This window comes from Jaculus jaculus, chromosome 6 (genome assembly GCF_020740685.1).
Source record: "Jaculus jaculus isolate mJacJac1 chromosome 6, mJacJac1.mat.Y.cur, whole genome shotgun sequence".
NCBI classification, from domain to species: Eukaryota; Metazoa; Chordata; class Mammalia; order Rodentia; family Dipodidae; genus Jaculus; species Jaculus jaculus.
The window spans coordinates 44,597,917-44,614,404 of NC_059107.1; the positions used below are offsets into that span (position 1 = coordinate 44,597,917).

General features: G+C 39.7%; 1 protein-coding gene across 11 annotated transcripts in view; it reads left to right on the forward strand.

The window, feature by feature from the left end:
* Window positions 1-16,488, forward strand: part of Immt (inner membrane mitochondrial protein) — a 51,131-nt gene that overhangs the window by 11,081 nt on the left and 23,562 nt on the right. For 2 of the 11 annotated variants that reach the window (XM_012949220.2, XM_045152284.1), the window contains exons 2-6: window positions 117-190; window positions 2,066-2,255; window positions 11,268-11,376; window positions 13,403-13,540; window positions 13,882-13,977. In XM_012949220.2, coding sequence (XP_012804674.1) covers window positions 117-190; window positions 2,066-2,255; window positions 11,268-11,376; window positions 13,403-13,540; window positions 13,882-13,977 — 607 coding nt within the window. The remainder of the gene's footprint in view (window positions 1-116; window positions 191-2,065; window positions 2,256-11,267; window positions 11,377-13,402; window positions 13,541-13,881; window positions 13,978-16,488) is intronic. The other 9 variants (XM_012949221.2, XM_045152286.1, XM_045152287.1 and 6 more) reach the window with 6 other exon arrangements.

Here is a 16,488-nt window from a genome sequence, read left to right on the forward strand (position 1 = left end):
AACTCGTGATCCTTTTCTTCCACCTCCTCAGTGCTAGGATTATAAGTTTGAACCACCCTCCCAGCTTACAAATTCTTTTTGCCGTATTGGTTTAATGTTCTCTCCTCTCTCTTTAGAGCTGTCTCTGTGGGAAGTTTGTCCTCCGTCCATTGCAACCATGCCGTAGATACTCTACTTCAAGAAGCTCTGGGTATGCAACTTGTCTTTCTCGAACCAAGCTTATTACTGTGTGCTACTAATAGGTGTGCAGATTGTCTGCTTATTTGGTTTTTCGAGGTAGGGTCTCACTGTTGCCCAAGCTTACCTGGAATTCACTATGTACTCTCAGGGTGGCATCAAACTCACAGTGTTCCCCTTACTTCTGAATGCTGGGATTAGAGGTGTGCGCCACCATGCCTTTGTGTGTGTGGGGGGGGGGGGAGGGGTTGAGGTAGGGTCTTTCTCTAGCCCAGGCTGACCTGGAATTCACTATGTAGTGTGTGTCATTATAGATATAGACACTTAAAGCCGTTTGTTAAGGGAATGTAGTTTGCCATTATCCATGCTTTTAATTACCCACAGTCAACTTGCAGTATGGTCTCTCATCAAGAATGGTAAGTACATTACAACATGATTTTTTTGAGAGACCACATTCATGTAATCTTTATTATAGTATATTATTAGAACTGATCTAGTTTATGATTACTAGGCTCTTAGTATACCTAATCTGTAAATTGTTTTAGCATTGTTTTATATGTAGAGAGAAAAAAAAACATGTATTGATACACTGTCTGTGGCATTAGGCATCTGCTTCTTAGAACATGCCCCCTCAGATAAGAGGACTACTATCCATACACTGAAGCCTTGCTAAAATACCTTTGGGTTGTTTCTGTTGCATTCTTTTCTTGTGGGTGAAAGTTTGTTTATGGTGTTCCTTTTGGTTCTTTGGTAATTGGATGGCACCCAGGGCAAAGTTCCCCTCGTCATGTGCTAGCTTCCATTTTATAGGAATACATTTAGATCCAGAATATACCATGTTTTAAGGTTTTAAAATATTTCTTGGTTCTATTTATTAGTTTTATAATCCTTTTCTCCCTGTTTGGCTGTGCTGGGGGTTGAATCCATTGTACCTACTGTATGATGGTCTATCCCTACTCCTATCCCTGAGCTACATTCCCAGCCCAGATTTTTTAAACTGTATTTTTAATTTAATTTAATTTGAGACAAGGTCTTGCTATGTACCCCAGGTTGTCCTCAAACTTAGATGATCTTCCAGCCTCCAAAATGCTAGGATTATAAGTGAGTGCTTACCAGATCAGCCCCAGCCCAGCCCAGTATTTTATTTTATTTTATTTTTTGAAATGATTTACATTATTGTACTTACAGAAATGTTTAAAGAAGAAGAGCTTTGAAAGTTAATGATGGTTCTTTTTTTTTTTTTTTCAAAATTTTTTTAGGCTGATCTGGGCTAGAGTGAGACCCTACCTTGAAAAAACAACAACAACAAAAATTATTAGCGAAGCTGGGCCTGGTGGCGCACGCCTTTAATCCCAGCACTCGGGAGGCAGAGGTAGGAGGATCACCATGAGTTCGAGGCCACCCTGAGACCCCATAGTGAATTTCAGGTCAGCCTGGACTGGAGTGAGACTCTACCTTGAAAAAAAAAGAAAAACTATTAGTAAGAGAAAGCACACCAGGGTGTCTTGCCACTGCAGTGAACACCAAATGCATGTGCCATTTTGTGCAACTGGCTTTACTTGGGTATTGGGGAATTGAACCTGAACTGGCAGGCTTTGCAAACAAGTGCCTTTAACCTCTGAGCAGTCTGTCCAGCCCCTGCTTCATTTCTTTCTATGCTACATATTGTCTTTTAATATTTGTTATTTGTAAGTATTGTTTTGTATTGCAAACATGTTACAGATAAATCAGGAAAAAGTAATGCATAGTTGTGGGAGTAAACTTGGCTAAGATCTGCATCAGTAATAGAGAAGTAGGGGTTATGAGGTCTTTAAGACTCAGTGATCTAGAAAAGTAGACAAACAAGAGACTTATGAAAGTAAATGCTTTTCTTATTTCTCTCCCCTAGGTTGACTGCTGGTAAAATTGCTGGAGCTGGCCTTTTGTTTATTGGTGGAGGTGTGGGTGGCACTATCCTGTATGCTAAATGGGATTCCCATTTCCGGGAAAGTGTAGAGAAAGCTGTACCTTACTCAGACAAACTCTTTGACATGGTTCTTGGTTCTGCACCTTATGGTATTCCATTGCCAAAGAAGCCGGTAAGAGTTTTAAACAATATTTCCATTTATGCTATAGAATAATTAGGTTTTTTAATTTTTATTTATTTAGTTAGTTACTTTTGGTTTTTCGACATAGGGTCTTGCTCTAGCCCAGACTGACCTGAAATTCACTGTAATCTCAGGCTGGCCTCGAAATCACAGCAATCCTTCTACTTCTGCCTCCCGAGTGCTGGGATTAAAGGCATGCACCACCATGCTCAGCTAGTTTGTTAATTTTGAGACGGAGTCTTATGTAGTTCTGGTTGGCCTTGAACTTGCTATGTAGCAGAGGCTGGCCTTGAACTCCTGACTCAACACTCTGTACCTCCTCCTAAGACTGGGATAACAGGCATGTATCACCATACCTGGCTACAGGATGTGCTTTTTTTGTTTTGTTTTGTTTTGTTTTGTTTTTCAAGGTAGGGTCTTGCTCTAGCTCTGGCTGACCTGGAATTCACTATGTAGTCTCAGAGTGGCCTTGAATTCACAGCAATCCTCCTACCTTAGCTTCCTGAATGTTGGCTGAGATTAAAGGCATATACCACCATGTCCAGCTATAGAATACTTTTTAAAAGCAAGCTGTTTGCTGTTTTCTCCTTGAAAATATAATGTATGTATAATTTCAGTGAAAATTGGCACATATGTATATATAAATAAAATGTTTTGTTTGTTAGTTCTCTTTTAGTTGAACTAATAATATTCTATATAGGTGGATTTTAAACTTTTGGGATTCCATAAGTGCTCTCAATTAACCACACTACAGAAAGGTAAATCATGAAGGTCATGTTGGGCAGAGGTAACTGGCTAGTCCTGGAATGAGGGACACAAGTGTGTATGCTGGCAGTGCTTACCATTACTGCTGTTGAGCTCTGACTTGGCATACTAAAGACATATAATGTAGAATGGTCATGACAGAACCCTCTGTTATGGCTACTTAGGGATCCCTTTAGGGTTTAGACCGTGAAATAGTTACAGAATTTTTAACTGTCTGCTGATTGTTTGACAGATACATATTTTTCCTTCATACGGCTTGTATTAAAAGGTAGGGTCTCCATGTTCGACTCTCCAGATCCCACATAAGCCAGATGCACAGAGGTGAGGCAAGCTCAAGGTTACACATGCCTGTAAGATAGCACAAGCATCTGGAGTTTGATTGCAGTGACTGAGGCCCTAGCATACCAGTTTTCTCTCTAAAAATAAAAAAAGAAAGAAAAAGAAGCGATAGGGACTTTAAGTTCAGACTGACCCGGAACTCACTTTGTACACCAGACTGGCATCAAACTCATAGTATTCCTCCTACTTTAACCTCTCAAGTACTGGTAGTGCTAGCATGCACTACCAAACCTGGTGGACAGGAACATCTCCTATTCTTGGAGCCTTATGGATATTCTTAGAAGAGGGACTCTAGGCATTACAGTGACACAAAAACACGATCTCAGACAAATAGGTGTTTGTAACTGAGGGCTGGAGAGATAGATGGCTTAATGGTTAAGGTGCTTGCCTGTGAAACCTAAGGACCCAGGTTTGATTCCCCAGTACTCACAAAAACAAGATGCACAAGGTGGCACATGTGTTTGGTTTGTTTGTAGTGGCTAGAGGCCCTGGCATACCCATTCTCTCTCTGCCTCTCTTCCCCCCTTTCCCTCTTAAATAAGTAAATAAATAAAAATATTTATAAAAAAGAGTTTGTAAGTGAGCAACCTTACAAGGCAAACTCTGACTACAGAAGCTCATTTTTTATTAGGAAACACATCTTCTTTACTGTTGTGGTTATAAGTAAAATGTTCAAGTAGAAGGTAACTAATTAAGTAACTTAAAAAAGCACATATCGAGTCTTGTGTTTTTTTTTTTGTTTGTTTGTTTTTGAGGTAGGGTTTCACTCTAGCCCAGGCTGCTGACCTCTGCTTCCTGAACACTGGGATTAAGAGATGATTTTATGTCACTGGAACAAGGCAGAAGTTTAATTGGAAGCTTGGCAAAGAAAATCAGAATCAATATCTTTTGGGAGACTTAACTGTTTTGTTTGAAAGGAATTTTAAGTCTTTGTCACATAAGTGTTTTTTTTTTTAATTTTTCTTAACATTTTTCATGATTATAAAATATATCCCATGGTAATTCCCTCCCTCCCCACCCCTACACTTTCCCGTTTGAAATTCCATTCTCCATCATATTACCTCCCCATTACAATCATTGTAATTACATATATACAATATCAACCTATTAAGTATCCTCCTCCCTTCCTTTCTCCACCCTTTATGTCTCCTTTTCAACTTACTGGCCTCTGCTACTAAGTATTTTCATTCTCACGCAGAAGCCCAGTCATCTGTAGCTAGGATGCACATATGAGAGAGAACATGTGGCGCTTGGCTTTCTGGGCCTGGGTTACCTGACTTAGTATAATCCTTTCCAGGTCCATCCATTTTTCTGCAAATTTCATAACTTCATTTTTCCTTACCGCTGAGTAGAACTCCATTGTATAAATGTACCACATCTTCATTATCCACTCATCACATAAGTGTTTTGATAGGAGCCTAGGTCTTATCATGAACCTATATAGGTTTGGCTCGTTTAGCTGGATTGATTTTTCCCTCAGTGGTCCAGACTTTAGAATTAATATTTCTTTCTTTTTTCATCTGGTTTTTCAAAGTGTCCACTCTGGTAGCAGGCTGCAGGAGCCCTCCATTTGGGTTGGCTTTCTTGTAAAGCCAGAGTCCTCTTTACCCCATTAGCCTCTAATTCTCTCATATAAAGACTGTGGTGGCTGTCTCAGTTATACTATGTAGAGTGCTTTCAGGCTTTACTACCACTGAGTGCAGGTTTTTCCTTAATATCTGGGGCTGACTGAGTTAAGGATATTTTTTTTTCGAGGTAGGGTCTCTCTAGCCCAGGCTGACCTGGAATTCACTGTGTAGTCTCAGAATGGCCTTGAACTCACGGCAATCCTCCTACCTCAGCCTCCCAAGTGCTGGATGCTGTGTGCACCATACTGCCTGGCCTGATAGAATTAAAAACTGTTTTGGGTTTGTTTGTTTGTTTTGAGGGAGGGTCTTGCTCTATCCTAGGCTGACCTGGAATTCACTATGTAGTCTCAGGGTGACCTTGAACTCACAGTGATCCTCCTACCTCTGCCTCCTGAGTGCTGGGATTAAACACTTGTACCACCACACCTGGCTAAAAATAGGGTTTATTGGGGGGGAGGGGTTGTTTTTTGAGGTAGGGTCTCACTGTATGCTGACCTGGAATTCACTGTGTAGTCTCAGGGTGGCCTCGAACTCACAGTGATGCTCCTACCTCTGCCTCCCGAGTGCTGGGATTTGAAAATAGGTTTTTGTTCATCTTTTATTTATTTATTTGAGAGCAACAGACACAGGGAGAAAGACAGATAGAGGGAGAGAGAGAGAATGGGCACGCCAGGGCTTCCAGTCACTGCAAATGAACTCCAGCCGCGTGCACCCCCTTGTGCATCTGGCTAACATGGGACAGTACAGCAGAGGAGTTTCAGTCTTTTTTTTTTTTTTTTAGGCTTGTGGGTCAAAGGAATCCCAGTTCTTTTTTTTTTTTTTTTTTTTTTTTTTTGGTTTTCTGAGGTAGGGTCTCACTCTAGCTCGGGCTGACCTGGAATTCACTGTGTAGTCTCAGGGTGGCCTTGAACTCATGGCGATCTTCCTACCTCTGCCCCCCCCCCAATGCTGGGATTAAAGGCTTGCACCACCACACCCAGGTCTAGAATCCCAGTTTTCCAGGACACATTCTCATGTTGTATATGTGGCTGATGGTTTGCATCACCACACCCGGCTCCTGATTGTTTATAAAGGCTAGTCATCAAAGAGGCTTACACTGGAGAGAGAGTATGGACTTAATCCTATCTAGTGAAGGAGATAAAAGAGTTGTGTGCCTTGGTAGCAGAGAGATTCCTTATTGATTAAGGCAGCCAACTTGCTAACTTGAAAAGAGAATAAGACAGCAGACAAATTCATGGAGACACTATATATAAGACTAGTGAAATGTGTCTATTGCTGGGAATTAGCACTGTGCTAGCAAGGCAGGTATGGAGAGGGTTAAAAAAGTTCAGCTTTAGTCTGGAGAGATGGCCTAGTGGTTAAGATGCTTGCCTGTAACGCCAAAGGACCCAGGTTTGATTCCTCAGGACCTATGTAAGCCAGATGCACATGGTAGCGCATGCATGTGGAGTTTGTCTGCAGCAGCTAAAGGCCCTGGCATGCCCATTCTCTCTATATATACCTTTCTCTCAAATAAAAACATTTTTTAAAGTTAAACATTGAATCCCAGCCCACCCCCCTCCCCCAGCGTAAATTTTATGTATTTATTTGCAAGGAAATGGAGGGGGTCAAGAATGGGCACCAGGGATTCTTTCTACTGTGAGAGAACTCCAGATGTGTGTGTCACTTTGCATCTGGCTTTATGTGGATACCAGGGAATTGAACCTGGGCCATCATGCTTTGCAAGCAAGCGCCTTAACCACTGAGCCATCTCTCCAGCCCTGCAGCTCTAGGTTTAAGTGAGAGACCCTGCCGCAATAAGTGAAATAAAGAGATCTGACATCAATCTCTAGTCTCATACATATGTGCCCACATGCACGCGTGTACACCACACATACATACACATGCAAAAAAGGAAAAAAGTGTTCCTGATACTCTTCTTCATTTATTTCTTCATATGGCCTTTAAAATATTTGTGCTGACCAAAGGAGATAGTTATGCAGCTGAAATATTCAAAGAACATAATCCTATAGATTCATATTAAAATTCTCGGTCTATTTTAAGTCATAGTATCCAGGAGAAATAGCTGGAAACAGTTCTAGGAGTGTGGGATCAGGCTGAAAAGTTCAGAGTAGTAGTATTTTGCTTTTTCTGCTCAACATGGCTTCAAGCACCGGCCACATTTGTAAAGGAATTTTTGTTGTTGTTTGGTTTATCGAGGTAGGGTCTCACTATAGCCCAGGCTGACTGTCAGGTTGGCCTCCAACCTCTGCTTCCTTAGTTCTGGGATTAAAGGTGTGTGCCATCACTCCCAGTTGCTTTTTATTTAAAATATTTTTTTTATTTTTATTTATTTATTTGATAGCGACAGACAGAGAAAGAGGCACAGAGAGAGAGGGGGAGAGACACAGAGAGAGAGAGAATGGGTGCTCCAGGGCCTCCAGCCACTGCTAATGAACTCCAGATGCATGCTCCCCTTGTGCATCTGGCTAACATGGGTCCTAGGGAATCGAGCCTCAAATGGCAGTCCTTAACTTCACTGACAAGTGCTTAACTGCTAAGCCATCTCTCCAGTCCATTATTTAAAATATTTTATTTATTTATATTTATATATTTGAGAGCAAGAAGTAGAATGGGTGTAACAGGGCCTCTAGCCATTGCAAATGCACTCCAGATGCATGTACTACCTTGTGCATCTGGCTTTACATGTTACTGGGGAATTGAACCTGGGTCCTTAGGCTTTGCAGACAAGCAACTAAGCCACTGAACCATCTTTCCAGTTCTGGTTTTTTGTTGTTTTTTTTTCCTTTTTCTTTTTTCTTTTTTTTTGTTTTTTGTTTTTTGAAGTAGGATCTCACTCTGGCCCAGGCTAACCTAGAATTCACCATGTAGTCTCAGGTTGGCTCCAAACTCATAGCAATCATCCTGCCTCTGCCTCTCAAGTGTTGGGATTAGAGGCATGCACTACCACTCCTGGCTCGTTTTTGTTTTTTTCAAGGTAGGGTCTTCTAGCTCAGGCTGACCTGGAATTCATTCTGTATACTCAAAGTGGTCTTGAACTCATCTTTAATCTCAGCACTTGAGAGGCAGAAGTAGGTGGGTCACTGTGAGTTCAAAGCCAGCTAGACCCTCCCTCGAAGAAACAAAAATAGTGGGGTTATAGCACACACCTTTAATCTCAGCATTTGGAAGGCAAAGGTAGGAGGATTGCCATGAGTTTGAGGCCACTCTGGGAATGCATGGTGAATTCCAGGTTATCCTGGGTTAGGGCGAGACCCTACCTCAAACAACAACAAAAAAACAAAAGGAAGGAAGAAAAAAAAAACAAAAATAATGCACTTTGGGCTGGTAAAATGAGTGGTTAAGACGTTTGCCTGCGAAGCCTAAGGACCCTCTTGATTTCCCAGGACCCACATAAGCCAGATGCACAAGGGGGTGCACGCGCCTGGAATTTGTTTGCAGTGGGTAAAGGCCCTGGCACGCACATTCTCTCTATCTTCCCCCCCTTTCTCTCTCTCAAATAAATAAAACATTTTTAAAATGCACTTAGTAGCCTCTTCAGTGTCAGCATAATCATTTAGTTGATAGGTCTGAAATAAGACTTAACCAAATGAATATAAATGTTAATGCTTCTGGGTGGAACTTAATATAAAAATGTCATTTCTCTCAAATATATGTCTTTTAAATTTCTACTCAATGTGTATTTGAGAGGGTATGTACATACTTATATGTTCTCAAGTCTCATAAGAATGTTAATGGGTTTGTTTACAGGGTGAAGAATTAGACAGGATGATTTTAAAATACAGTAAATGGTGTAGAGAGTAGCCAAGAACAACTGGAGAAAGTGTTAGTATAGGAAGAGGTCAGAGGGCACTTAATTTTTCTAGATGTTCATTTCATTGTAATGCTACTTTAATAAAATAGATTGTGTGTTTGAAGAATTTAGAAATATATCAAATATGTATTTATTGTGAGAATGTGACTTGCCATATAATATATGTTTGCTAATGTCATAAAAATATACAACCTTAAGCCGGGTGTGGTGGCACATGCCTTTAATCCCAGCACTTGGGATGCAGAGGTAGGAGGATTGCCATGAGTTCAAGGCCACCCTGAGACTACAGGATTAATTCCAGGTCAGCCTGGACCGGAGTGAGACCCTACCTCAAAAAACAAACAAAAAAAACACAACCTTGAAGTAGAAGCATAGCTCAATGGGAGATTGCTTGCCTAGTGTGCATTGAGGCCCTGTGCTTGATTCCTAGCACCAAAGTAGAAAAACAACAGCAAACAAACAAAGCAATTTCCCTTCTAGAAAATTGGAAATGATATCATACTGCAATGTTTTTCGTTTTATTGACAAGGGTGTTTACTGTTGTATTGCTTGTATAGACCAAACAACATGGAAAGTAACTTGAATATATTTATAGAAGTGAAAGGGAGAGTTAGTATAGGAATACCAGAGCTTCCTGCTACTGTAAATAAACTCACTTTGTGCATAAGGCTTCACTTGTTGACTGGGGGACCAAACCCAGGCCATCAGGCTTTGAAAATAAGTGCCTTTAACTGCTGAGGTGTCAGCCCTCCCCAGGGATTATCTTTATAGATTATGCAACTAAAAATAGTACTTCTTGACCTGGAAGAGGATGCTTCCTATATATTGTTTAAAACCTTTAATCCCAGCACTTAGAGGCAGAGGTAGGAGGATTGCATGAGTTCAAGGCCACCCTGAGACGAGTAAGTTCCAGGTCAGCCTGAGCTACAGTGAAGACTCTATCTTGAAAAAACAAAAGAGAAACAAACCAAAAAAAAAAAAAAAAAAAATCCCGCTAATTGTGGTGGCACACGCCTCTAATCCCAACACCTGGGAGGCAGAGGTAGGAGGATCGCTGTGAGTTCACAGCCACCCTGAGACTGCATAGTTAATTCTAAGTCAGCTGCGCTAGCGTGAAACTCTACCTTGAAAAACCTAAAAATAAATTCAAAAAAAGCAAACTAACAGGTTTCATGATAATTTGTATAATATAAGCCTATTTTAATTTAAGGAAGTAGAAGTTGTTGATATGTTTCTCCCTCAGTTTATGCTTCAAGGTGGAAAGATTTCAGCTTGTTCACAAATGCTGCCTGAAAGCTAGAAGGGAAAGGAATATAGAAGATGATAATCTTGCTTTTTTTCTTGTTACATTATGTATATGCTTCTTAATGTTAAAAATAACATTTTTTAACATTGTTGGGCTTGCCTCAAAACAAAACATACTAAACCAGACAGAGTGGATTGCACCTGCAACATTGGCATTCAGGCTGCAGCAAAATAAAGGATTATGAGTTTGAAGCAGGCCTGAGCTAGGTGTAAGACCACAGTTCAAAAATTAAAACAGACAACACAACATTTTAATAAATAGAAAGTTGATGCATTTCTAGTTCCTGTAACAAAGTGTAAAATATTTCTGTTAAGTAATCATAAATAAGACATACTGGCAGCTTCTGGCACAATCTCGAAACAACATAAGTGGTAAATAAAAATATTTCTATTTGTTAATTTTTCCTGGTATATCTGACAGTCCTATTGATGAACTGTGCCTTAAACTTAAGTCTGGTAGAATTTGGGAAAAAGAAAAGCAGTAGTTACTTATAAATAGATCATGTGGGCTGGAAGGATGGCTCAACCGTTAAGGCTCTTGCCTGCAAAGTCTAATGACCCTGATTCAGTTTCCCAGTACCCACTTAATCCAGATGCACAAAGTGTTGCAAGCATTGGAATTTGTTGTAGTGGCTGGAGGCCCTGATATGCCCATTCTCTCTGTCTCTCTTCACTCTCTCTGCTTGCAAATAAATAAAAATATTTGAAATAGATCCTATGTCTTAACATGAATCTCATTGATGAAAGAAACAGCAAACTAGCTTTCATTTTTACTCCAAGCCTCTCATCATCTATTTGTTTCTACTGTCTGCTTCCAGAAGGCACCATAATTTGCTTTAGAACTGAAATGGTGTTGGCCTGCTCAGTGTTGTGTATGTAAAGGAAATGTCTTTAAACCAGAGGTTGTCATGTACTTTAATATGTGTGCTAGAAGAAGCCTTTATTAATACTAAAATATAGACTTAGTTTATTGGATTCAGTGTTTGGAATGAATTTTTGTAGTAATAACAGCTTCTCTCTAATGATGAATAAAGTGTGTATGTTATAAAACATTGACATTATGTTAAAAGCCTGAAAGACTTGACTTTTTTGCATATTCTGCCTTTAAAACATAGTATTACGTCCTAAATGTTAAATGTTTTCATTTCCAAGGTTCAGTCTGGTCCATTAAAAATCTCTAGTGTACCAGAGGTAATGAAAGAATCTAAACTCCCTGCCTCACAACTACAGAAACAGAAGGGAGACACTCCAGCTTCAACAGGTACTAAGGTTGAACCATTCTTTTAAAATTATAGTTGAAAGAATTGTTTCAATGTATTTATACCTGCAGTTAAGAAGACGGTCCTTCCCTCTCTCCTTCCTCTGAAGGACTCTTATATTAAAGCCCTCAGACGACACTGGTTTCTTTGTCTCTCATTTTAGTGGTTGAGTGGGACACGGTATTGGACTTTATTGTTAATAGCTCTTAATTATGGGATAACCTCAAAAATTGTTTTGCCAGCAACAAACTTTATTTTTCCTTTTAATAATCCCCTCCTTTCTCTGACTCAGCCTTTTTTGCTATTTGGATTTTAACACTTACTCTCTTTTCCACTTCTTTTTCCCCCTCTGCTTCAGCTAGTTTTTTTTCTCTTCCTTAGTGATAAAATCTGTATCACATAATTCCTGCAAATATTTTTCACCAGTAATATGCCCTTCAATCCCACCTGATACATTGCACCTATCTAAAACTCACTATTTATTTGAATTTGTGTTTATCTTCAGATACTTCTGACTTGCTAAGTTCCTAACTGTTTCATTCAGAAATTTCTTGAAGGTCCATGGTAGGCACTAGAAATAAAGCAGTGAACAAATCAATCTAAACTTAAAAAAAAAAAAAGAAAGAAAGAAAAAAGAAAACTGCCAGTGTGGATGGGATGAGGGAGGGGAGATCATATAAAGAAGAAAAAATGTAAAAGGATGTCAGAACAGGTGGGAGGGCAGGGTGCAGTTTTACAAGTACAATGAAAGTACTTATTGACTGAGCTATCTCTCCAGCCCTTGAAAATTGCGATTTTAAATGGAGCAGATAAAGAAACCTTACCTGGAATGTGTCATTTGAGCAAAGACTAGAGAGAAGGAGGTAAATCACCTGAAAGGCTGATATGGTCAAGTATTTCAGGCAGCATTATTAGTATACAGGCTTGGCTAGAAGCACATGGGGCATTTGGAATTAGAGACAGCACATGCTACGCAGGGAGCAGAAAACCGACTATGGCATTGCTGGGAAGCCATAAGAATTTTCTTTTCTATTCTGAATGCAATGGAAGGTTCTGAGCCAGGAACTGATCTGATACTTATTGTTAGAAGATTACACTTGGCCAGATGGGGTTATCCATTCCTGTAACGTAGCAATTGGGAGGTTTGGGTTTGAGTCCAGCCTGGCTAAGTAAGTTCAAGGCCAGCCTGGGAAGTGTGAGACTGCTCTGTCTCAAAACAAAATGGCAAAAATAAAAAGAAAGAGAATAAAAGAAAGAAATCAGTTTGGCTGTTGTGAATAAGTAACAGATTCTGACCAAGCAGCATGACCAGTTAATGCGTTTGTGATAATCTAGTTTTATCTGTTAAGTGAGCTCTTCAATTTCTTTAGAAACTTGTATCTCATTTTATTATATTCCTTCTCATTTCATCTCTAAATTTTTTTTCTGTCATTAACACTTGAATTTATAAATTTATCAGCACTTAAGTTTTTAATTTCCTTTCTTTAAATTGTTTCTGAATGGACATTATTTTACATGAGTTCTATGCTTCACCAACAATATCTTCTCTGTGAACTTAATCTTCTTGCATTTGAAATGCACCTTGTTCCTGTTCTTTCATACCTACCTCTTCTTTTCTCTCTACCACTTTTCAAAATAATTAAAATGGTCTTTGGTTAATTGCTGTCTTTTGTCTGTTCTTTGACACAGACTCCTTTTCCTGTTACTCTTTTTCAATATTCTGTAAATCTGATGTCCACCTGTTGCTTGCTAAGATTTAGTGTGGTCACTAGAAGCCTTTCCTGAGATAAGGAGGGTTAAAGTACAGGTAGGTGCTGGCAAGGTTTGCCTTGTGCTTGTCCAGCCTTTGTCAGTTTTCTACGTTTGTATACGTAGTCAGCAGTGCCTCTGTCTGAGAGCTACTCAAAAACAGCAGAACCATTAGTATTTTTAAGTGGTCGGATATGAAATGGGCAGCAGTAGTAGTAGATTCCTATGTACTATTTAACCCAGGGAATTATAAATACCATGAGTAATGTATATTTATAGCATCTACAGAGGCAGCTCAAATTATTTCTGCAGCAGACGATACACTTTCGGTCCCAGCCCCTGCGGTTCAGCATGAGGAACCTATAAAAACTGATCGCTCTGACCTTGGTGGAGGAAAGCCCACACCTGTAACCTCAGGTAGTTTAATTATTTATATTTGTTGTGTTATATAGATGGAATGCTCACCAGAACTATGCATTGCCTAGGCAGTCCCTAGATATTATGTAAGTTTATACTTATACTGGTTTCCAGTCTTCAAACTTACTTAGAAAAAATTTTAAATTCTTAAGTTCAAATACATCTTTTTGAAAATAAAGAGGTTAACAGTGAATCTTTTATTTCTTCTTGTGGAATCATTGAGAGTGGTGATATAGTTTTAGAATCCTTGCCACCCTGTGTTTATAGCTGGTTTGAGTCCTTGTAAGCTCATAAAATTGTTTGTTGAAATTTGATTTGCTCTTATTTGCTTTTGCTGCAAGAGGAAGCATTCTCGTCTTCTATAAGGGAGCGACCGCCCGAAGAAGTTGCAGCTCGCCTAGCACAGCAGGAAAAACAAGAGCAAGTTAAGATTGAGTGTATGTAAATGAATTGCTGCTTCATTCTTCAAGTTAACTCCAGCCAGCTCTCTTAAACCATCAGCCCAGTTTTGTCATCCAGTAGCTAGTTTGTATTCTCCTGTTTCCTTGGAATCATTGCCCTGTTGCATCATCTCATTTGTGTTCTTTCCATCTAAGCAATTTATGCCCAGGTGATGAGGGCTAATCTTAAGTTTATGAACATTCCTAAAAGTAACTATATTTTCTCCATTTGTTTTATTGTGGTTAATGCTAAAGATTCCATATTCTTGGGAAACAAATTAGTTGTGGCCAGCCATGGTGGCCCATGCCTTTAATACCAGCACTTTGGGAGGCAGAGATAGGAGGTTTGCTGTGAGTTCAAGGCCATCCTGAGACTACATAGTGAATTCCAGGTCATCCTGGGCTAGAATGAGACCCTATCTTAAAAAAAAAAAAAAAAAAAGAAAAAGAAAAAGAAGAAATAAGTTGTGTTTCTGCCTGTTAGTCTTGTCTTCTTATTTCTGTGAACTACATGGTTCATGTTCCAGCTCATTTCCTAGACTCATTTTAACTGATGGCACTCGTGTCTGACATTGGTGGGAGATGTGGTGTTCTACGTGTTGCTGCTTGTCAACTAAGCAAGCATATGTTTTTTAAGTTTGTTTCATTTTAAGTTTTTTGATAGTTTTAATAAAGATACCTGAGAAGTATTTTCCTGTCATCAGATGGTAGTAGGCACATGAGGAAGCCTGTTGCATTGTGCTGCCACAAGTTAATACCTCTGGCGTGATACAGTGCATAGGGCTTTGTGTTAGAGAGTTTGTTTTTACTTCTGTAGCAGCTGTTGTAATGTTTTTGTTTGTTGGTTGGTTTTGGTCTCTGAGAAGCATCACTTGTTTCTCTTGCTAATGTGAGTGGTTTCAGTTACCCTGTCCGTTTGTTGGCCTGTCCTACTGAGAAATCACCATTGTGAGAAATGTGTGCAGTGGAAGGAATGGAATGAGCCATAGGTATAGGGCATTAGTTTGACTTGGAGTTGAATTTTTCTTATTTGTTTATTTATTTACTGTGTGTTCTTGCCTATTCTATGCTAGAATTATTTGAGAATGTTAAATGACTTTTGCGTAAGTGAAATATTCTGTATTTTTCTTAATGTTTTTAGAATTCTCTACTTCAAATTCAAATGAAATGGTTTGTCTATTTGATTGTTTATTTTACTTACTGAGACAGATTCTTGCTATGTACCCCAGGTGGCTTTGAATTCACTATATAGCCCATGCTGGTCTTGAACTCATGATCTTTCTACTTTAGCCTCCTGAGTGGTGGGACTGCAAGCATAAGATTTTATATATACATATAAATGTTGTTGTTGTTGTTGTTGTTGTATGTTTGTTTCGAGGTAGGATCTCACTCTAGCTCAGGCTGACCTGGCATTCACTATGTAGTCTCAGGGTGGCCTTAAACTCACAGCAATCTTCCTACCTCTGCCTCCCAAGTGCTGGGATTAAAGGTGTGCACCACCACATCCAGTTTGAGATTATATTTTTAATTCATTTTTTTCTTCTTGCTTTTTCTTCCCTAGGCTGCTTTTGTATGGTTCCTACGCTGCCATCTTATCTTAACCAGAAGTCCTTTTTCTTTTTTTTTCAAGTGTGTGAACTTTTTTTTTTTTTTAATACTTTGTGTTTGTTTTTGAAGTAGGGTCTCCCTCTAGCCCAGGCTGACCTGGAATTCACTATATGTAGTCTCAGGGTAACCTTGAACTCACAGTGATTCTCCTACCTCTTCCTCCCCAGTGCTGGGATTAAAGGCATGCACCACCATGCCTGGCAAACTACTTTCATTTGTTTACTTGAAAGAGAGATAATGGGCATGCCAAGGCCTCTCTAGCTGTTGCACATGAGTTCCAGATGCCTGTGCCACCTTGTGCATCACAAGCCTGACATAGAGTCAAGTATCAAATTTTCCTCCCTCGGCCCTTGCTACTTTAATACCCCTGCTTAGATAAGTTTCTGTTCACCCTTAGTTTCAAGGTACCTTCTCCTTGTTGGCTTTCTCCTTTCACCTGTGTTGCAGAGATGCCGTGTGTAGTCCAGCAGGTTTCATATGTTCATCTCTATCTTTAACTTTTGGTGCTCAGTTCCCTTTTGTTTTTGTCACATCTACTGAATATCTTTATTTAGTTCCCATTTGCCTTCTTTTTCACATGTCCATGTCTCCATGTAAGGATACTATCCAAAATCATGCTTCACTTAAAAAAGTCTTAGGCTAGGGAAATGGCTCAGTGGATAAGAGCACTTTCCACACAAGTATGGGGACCTGAAAGGGCCCGACACTGCCTGAGTTCAGTTCCTCAGTACCCACATAAACATCTTGGTGTGGCCACACATGTCTGCAACCTCAGTCCTGTGGGAAGCAGAGAACAGAGAATTGCTGTGTTTGGCAATCTCAAGGAAACAGGCAAATGAACCTCAGAGGGCTTACCCAATGTTCCTGGATTCTCCAGGCACATGCACAGTGCACATGCAT